Raw genomic sequence first — 7,627 nt, 5'->3', positions numbered from 1 at the left:
CGTCTTTCTAGGAATGTTAATTCTTGCTAGTTTCCTGTTTATGAAAGGAGAGAGAAATGGGCGTGGTGATGCATGTAATGAAAGCATAGTTAACATTCAGCACATATCCTATGTTAGGCCCTGTGTATGTATTCTACATTTATTATTGTATATATAAGAAGTTAATAGAGCATTTTGGTTAAGAGTTAGACAAACTGGCCGGGCGTGGTGGCTCAAGCCTGTAATCCCAGCACTTTGGGAGGCCGAGACGGGCGGATCACGAGGTCAGGAGATCGAGACCAGCCTGGCTAATATGGTGAAACCCTGTCTCTACTAAAAAAATACAAAAAAACTAGCTGGGTGAGGTGGCGGGCGCCTGTAGTCCCAGCTACTCGGGAGGCTGAGGCAGGAGAATGGCATAAACCCGGGAGGCGGAGCTTGCAGTGAGCTGAGATCCGGCCAGCGCACTCCAGCCTGGGCGACAGAGCGAGACTCCGTCTCAAAAAAAAAAAAAAAAAAAAAAAAAAAAGTTAGACAAACCTGGGCAGATTTGAGAGGAGTATAAGATGACTTCAGGTTTTTGAGTCTGGGTGTTTAGAGTAGTGATGCTATTTGGTGAAGATATACTGAGATAAAACATGTTAAGTGCTTAGCACAGTGCCTGACATAAGTTGCCCATTAACTGTCTATGTGAAGAACAATGCTAAATACTGTAGTAGTCACCAACTTGGACCTTTCTCTGGAAGAGTACATTCCAGTCTGTAGTATGATAAATACTGTAGCAGATATAGACTGGTACAAGAAAGGACTGATAGATGGGTCACTTCCTCCCCTCTCTTCTGATTCTGTCTTTCTCAATACTAGCTTAGAAAGTAGCTTTTGGACTTTTTGGACAGAAAGTCTGGAAAGCTCAGCACTAAGTCAAGTTTGAAGTATGGGAGGGACAGCTCTATGTAACATTCTATCAGGTCACTGTTAGAAGGTCTGGACCAAGAGAGATGAATGCCAAATTCAGGAGCCAGCCAGCTTGGCAGAGTCCCTGGTATATCTCAGGCCCTTGACTAGGCACTGGGGCTCTAGCGTTAAGTCAGTCACTGACTCTACCCTTTGGGAACTTACACTTGAAATCTTGCTAGCTGTGGTCAAGATGATTCAGTCCATATTGTGAAGGCCGACTGTTGGCCACGTAACTGTCACACAAGGGACAGATGTAGCTGGGAGAATGGATGAAATTGCTCAGAGAGAAAGTCATGCTAGAAGAGCAAAGAATATACTCTTGGAGAATACTCATTCTTTTCACTTATGTTTGGTTTATGTCAGTGGGGAATCCTGGTTAAACATAGGGTTTGGCAGCAAATCAGACTAAGCTGGGTTTAAATTTTATATATCAATTATGCCTTCTTAGGCAAGTCACTTCAACTCTCAGAAAGTCCAAATTTACTATTTATAAAATGGTGAGGCTAGCAGAATCTATCACATGGGAGTGTGGGGACTTAGAAAAATACATGTAGAGTGTTTTGCATAGTGCCTGGCAGAGAGCAAAGGGCATGGTTAAGTGGTAACTGTTACTGCTGTTTAGGCACATATTGGCAATAATTAGTTTGTCCTGATTAGAAACAATTAGATGGTACCTCACCTGGAATTCAAACTAGGAAATTAAACTTCAGAGCGAGTCTGGTTTATCCTAGTGCTTGCCCTGGACGGAGCTCTGTTCTTGGTACCTTGCTTTCAAAACATGGTGGCTATCACTTTTATAATATTTTTCATGTGTTCCATGGGTATTGCACACATTAAAAACTGCATTCTCTTGGAAAACCTGGCACTAATTTTCTGCCAGGATAATGGTCTCATGCAATTTTTGGTCTGAGGTATGAGAGGGTCCAGGCTGTCAGGCTGTACAGCCACGTGGGCGCTGCGTGGGAGCGAGACGCCTGCGCTGCTCCAACCGCCAGGGGGCGGTGCTCCCTGCCGCGGCCGCGGAGAGCTGCACCGCCCACTCGCCACCCCCCCACGTGGGTCCGAATGGTTAGGTCCGCCGGGCAGGTAGCGCGCTTCCGCGGCTTCCCTCCGCCCCTCTCCCTTCCCCCATTGGTAGGGGCTGCGGGTCCGGGCGGAAGTGGGGCAGGCGGGCGGGAGTGAGGCGTCGTTGTTGTATATTCATGAGGCGCGCGCAGCCCGGCATGCTAATGAGGCGGGGCGCGGCGGTTGGCTAAAGAGCTGCTGGCTAAAGAGCGGCTGGGCGGCGGCGGTCGCGGAGCTGCCGGGCGGGAGCGGCGTAGGCTCGGGGTCGCCGGCCAGCGTGAACCGGGACATGGAGCCGCCCGGCGGGGGCCTGGGGCCCGGCCGCGGGACCCGGGACAAGAAGAAGGGCCGGAGCCCAGATGAGCTGCCATCGGCAGGCGGCGACGGCGGCAAATCTAAGAAATTTGTGAGTGTCCCTCCATCCTGCTCCTGCCTGGCCCCGTAAGCGCCCTCTGGACCCCTGCAGCCGGCCCCAGGGGCGCGCCTGCCTGGCTCTGGGGAGCCGCCCCCGCGCCTCCCTTCCTCGTTTCGCCGTGTCCGCGGCTCTGCAGCCCAACATCCTCCCCTTCGGGACCTCGGGAAGCCCCGGAGTCGCACCCGGCTCTTACCCCGGCCACCTCGGGGCTTCCCTCGCTCCCTAGCCCGCACATTTTGCCCTCCCGCCCGCATATCCCCGGCCGTCTCTCAGCCCCATCTCTCCCCTCTCAGCCTCACTTCCTTTCTTCTTCCTCCAGTACCCGAACACGCCTCCTCTTTTTTGGTCCCCTTTTCTGGGTCCATTTTCTCTTCTTACCCTTACCCCTTTTTTGGTATTCTCGTATTTCCTTCTACCAAAGGTCACTTCCTTCTCCATGATTGATCCTTTTTACCTGCTAACTTTCCTCCCGCCCAGTCCCCTGGGCCCTCCGCCGGGTGTCACCTGATAATCCTTCCCCTCAGGAATGTTACCTGACTTGAGCCCTACCCCCCTCCTTCTTTGGACATTTGTCCTGGCGATTACAGGCATGGGTTCCTGCCCAGGTCCTGTGGTCACTGGGGCATGACGTTTATTTGCTTACCAGTATTTCTCTATCCAGAGAACCTCTCTTCCCTGTTGCTCATCACTTTTCAGAGGATTAGAACTCTCATGATTATGCCCCTCTTGACGTAGGGTGGTGGTAAATCTCTCCTGTGGGAAGAAAGTTGGACTGCGAGTTCAAGAAGTTTGTAATTGAGTTGTTTTTTTTTACATTTCCCATGATAACCATCTCCTCAACTCCTTTTCTACTGCCTCTTGTGCCCCAAGGCGACTACTGGCTTCCCTTTGCGTGCCTGTAGAAGAGTAACCTTTCCTCAAGTGCCAGTTACTTTCAATCCGAGTCTGAAGGAATATTGATATACGTGTAACCCTATCATATTTCATTACCTTTTGTCCACACCATGGAGCCGTTTGGTTGCTTTTTGCTATAAAAGCTTTGTAAGATATGTGGCACTGTCCAGGAGAGGAAGAGTCTTGAATATTGATGCTCATTATAATAGCTAGTTATAACTGTAGCTCTTTTGTCTTCCAGGTATTTATGCCCTTACCCTAGTGTATCTTTCTACTAAACAAATGGCTTGTAACTCTTACCTCTTTCTCTTAGTCCCACCTCCCAACATTTTGACCCAGCTCCATCAATTTGGGAAGAAAAGTGATAAAGCAGTGGAAACAGGAAGAAAATGTTGTTTTATGACTAGAGGGTTGAGATGTTAACCCTGGAAGGTTAGGTGTTTAATTCTAAATAGAATTAAAATAGTGACTCATCTCTTCCTATTTCTATTCTAGCAAGACCAAGTGCTCCTGGACTGCCCTTTCCAGTGATATCCGAGATTTCAGTAACCACCTGTTTTTATCTGGTGAACATCTTTTTTTTCCCCCTAGAAATACAAAGTTAAGAGTATTGACACCCGCTCCTCCTTTGGTGACTAAAGCAGCATTTTTGTATCTTTCTTTAGCATAAGGATTGACACCTCCCTGGCATTATCTTTCCTTGCAAAACTTAAGTTCTAGGGCTCATATTCCTTCTATTTCTATATGTTTTTGTTTTGATTTTGTTTCCATGAGTACTGTTTGACCTTCCTCACCCAAATTCCAGCTATTATTACTGTTGACTTGTGGTGACCTCTGTGACTTGTTTTCAAGTCTTGAGTATAATTTTATATGTACTCTATTTTATCTAACAATTGTTTATTTCACAAATTTGAGAAGTGTACTATGTGTGTGGTGCTGTAAGGTGAGAAACCTGAGGAAGCTCAACCCCTTTTCACCTGTCTTTTGGAATGTCCATGAAGTCTTCTATATGTTTAGTGGATTTGGCTCAGGGTTGTTGGTATTTGCTTTAAAGAGGGTGGAGCTGAACCAAGTTCTCTTTTCTTTCTGCGGTGTTAGTCTTAACCCTTAATCTGCTGAATTTTTAAAACTAGATAGCTCAGGTAATTAGGAAAATTGCATTAGTAGCTAGGGAATTGGAAGGTTTCTAGGAAAGTAGTGCTCTTAACCCTTTTATTGCTAAATGTAACCTATCTCAAGGCATCAGAATATTCTTTCTTCCTCTTGCTCTTTTTCTGAGAACTCTGTGGAAATGAGAGATGAGGAGGAGCATTGCAATCCACTTCTCTTTGTGTCTCTGTATGTATATGTGGGTGGGTGGAGTGGGCAGATTGCTGGTGTGCTTCTGATACCTGTGGCTTAGTTTTCTTGAACTATAGGCTAAAACTGAACTCAAAGCTCTTTCGCCGCCTCCACCTTTTCTAAAGTATGTGTCTTCTGGAGCTCCATTAAGAGTGTACTTTATAAAACTGCACTGGTTTGGACTGAGTGTGACCGAAGGTTGTTTGCATTTGAGGGGTTATAATTCCTTTAGCTGCTACATACCTTTCCTGGCTTATGCAGGTTCTAAATACGGATTAACTGATGAGAACACAGAGCTCACAAATTGTCTAAGATCTGCTCTTACCCTCTGAGGCATCTTGTGTGGAAAGGAGATAGAGTCTCAGTTTAAAAGTGGTTGGGCATCATCTTTTAAAATCACATGATTGTTAGAGGTGCTGACAGTGAGTGGTTGAAGCCAGGCTGCCTGGTATTACCCCTTGGGTCTTCATGAGTCTGTCTTCTCCCGGGCCATGAGCATACCCCTTCTCCAGCATTATTCCATTTCCTTTCACAAGTCCTTAAGGTGAAGGAAAATAAAAATTCTAGGTCAACAGAGGGTTTTCTGACTTTTCAGCAGTGATGAATGTGGGTGTCAAATAGACTGATTTCCAAAATATGCATAAGGGGAGTAAGTAGAACCAGGATGTTAGGAGTATGCCTGCATTTAATAAACTTTGCATGCATTCTCATATAATCGGGAAAGTGATACATTCTAAGAGAGAATATTGCTTCCTGATTTAACTAGGAGCATAACTTTGTAAAACATAATTTTGGTGTGGGATTACAGAGAATTTTTTTTTTTTTCCGAGAATATTGCTTCCTGATTTAACTAGGAGCATAACTTTGTAAAACATAATTTTGGTGTGGGATTACAGAGAATTTTTTTTTTTTCCTGAGACAGAGTCTTGCTCCGTCCAAGGCTGCAGTGCAGTGGCACGATCTCGGCTCACTGCAACCTCCACCTCCCGGGTTCAAGCGATTCTCCTGCCTTAACCTTCCAAGTAGCTGGGATTACAGGTGCGCACCACCACACCTGGCTAATTTTTGTATTTTTAGTAGAGACAGGGTTTCACCATGTTGGCCGGACTGGTCTTGAGTTCCTGACCTCGTGATTCGCCAGCCTCGGCCTCCCAAAGTGCTGGGATTACAGGCGTGAGCCACCTCGCCTAGCTGAGAGAATTTTTACTATTATTAAAATTATTATTATTACAAATATTAAAATTTGTTTAATTTTGGATGCCTATATTGAGTTTTGGTCATGTTGCGGTTACGCAGTCTTCTAAATGCAAAGTAATAGAGTATAAATGTTTAGTTGTAGACTCCTGTCCAAAAGGAGGGAAATTAAAGGTAAAGGATGCCAGGCAGAATTTTAAGCAGATATTAGGAAACAGAATACGAAAGAAGTGGAGTTGTTCATGCAGATTTCTGCTTATATCCTCTTAAAACATTAACTTTAATCCAAAAGTTTGCAGAAAACTGAAAATATACAGAGAACTTTGCAAAAGTTTGCAGAAAACTGAAAATATACAGAGAACTTTGTACACCTTTTTTTTTTTTTTATTTTAAACAGATGATAAACGCAAGGATTATTTAGTTTGGAAAGAGGGAGGGGACCCTACAGGAATGTTAGTGAGATATTTGAGGTGACAGAATGATAGCTTAAAAATTTCTGCCATTCTTCCTGCCTTGTCTTAAGGACAGATCATGAGTCTACTTGGTGTGGTTACCTGTACTTTCTCAAAGAAAATTCTCCCTCACGGGAGGTGAAAGTGAGGGAATGCCTTACAATTAAAATCTCTGCCTTGGGAGAGTTGGTAAATTCTTTTAAAAAGAGCTGAAAATTTTATGACCGGTAAATTATGTTTATTATGAAAGCTAAGAAAATAGTGAGACATAATTTAATTTTGTTGATGGGTGCATGGGTCAGAATAATTTTATTTCATGTGTCATAGAATAACCTTTTGTTATTCCCCAAGGCCCTTGGTATCTTATAAATGTATTGCCAGGTTATTCTCGGGGAGTGTTATCTATCTTCCATGAAATGTAGTAGAGATTTAGGCCGGGCGCAGTGGCTCAAGCCTGTAATCCCAGCACTTTGGGAGGCCGAGACGGGCGGATCACGAGGTCAGGAGATCGAGACCATCCTGGCTAACACGGTGAAACCCCGTCTCTACTAAAAAAATACAAAAAAACTAGCCGGGCGAGGTGGCTGGCGCCTGTAGTCCCAGCTACTCGGGAAGCTGAGGCAGGAGAATGGCATAAACCCCGGAGGCGGAGCTTGCAGTGAGCTGAGATCCGGCCACTGCACTCCAGCCTGGGTGACAGAGCGAGACTCTGTCTCAAAAAAAAAAAAAGAAATGTAATAGAGATTTAAAAGATAAGTTATATGTCACATATGATTTAGAAGAACAGGTTAAAATAATTTTTATTGATAAATACTAGATGTTATAGAGAAGCAAAGAGTTTGTATATGCAGGTTTATATATCCCTTTTTATGTCTCAGTAGCTGAAATTATTCATGGCTACAAAAATCATCCCCATTTTGAAGCAAACTTTGTATTACTTAAGTGGTTTTCTTTTTTCGTTGAGCCTCCTTTTCTCAATTACCTTTGTTTAAAAGCAGTAGGCAAAAAATTCATTTTGTGCTACCAGCAAAGCATTGGATGTTTGCCCCTCCTTGGGGTAGGTGAGACAAAGCCACACTCTCCCCTTGCCTGGCTGCCTGTCACCTCCTCCCTCTGTTTTTATTCCTTTCCTACTTCTGTGGGGGCTGATTTGACCCCTATAAATAGCCAGGCCTTTGGGGAATTAGGGGCAGTCAGAAACTGTTGATACTAAAATTTCTTAAAACCTTTCTGCTAAAAATTGAAAAGTAAAGAATACTTTAATTACCATGAACATATTTTACTGTCTTTTCTCCTTTATTTTTCCTTTTTTTTTTTTTTTTTTTTTTTT

The 7,627-nt window shown here is 44.4% G+C and overlaps 1 protein-coding gene across 1 annotated transcript in view; it reads left to right on the top strand.

Annotated features, from left to right (window-relative positions):
* Positions 1–2,198: 2,198 nt before the first annotated feature.
* Positions 2,199–7,627, top strand: part of DIAPH1 (diaphanous related formin 1) — a 114,137-nt gene continuing 108,708 nt past the window's right edge. Inside the window, 1 exon segment of the mRNA XM_017872919.1 lies at positions 2,199–2,407. Within this exon segment, the coding sequence (XP_017728408.1) occupies positions 2,291–2,407 (117 nt within the window). The 5' untranslated portion in view covers positions 2,199–2,290.

The sequence above is a fragment of the Rhinopithecus bieti genome, unplaced genomic scaffold (assembly GCF_001698545.2).
Source record: "Rhinopithecus bieti isolate Rb0 unplaced genomic scaffold, ASM169854v2 scaffold_7438, whole genome shotgun sequence".
In the NCBI taxonomy this organism is placed as follows: Eukaryota; Metazoa; Chordata; class Mammalia; order Primates; family Cercopithecidae; genus Rhinopithecus; species Rhinopithecus bieti.
This window is presented reverse-complemented; position numbering and strand designations above follow the sequence as displayed.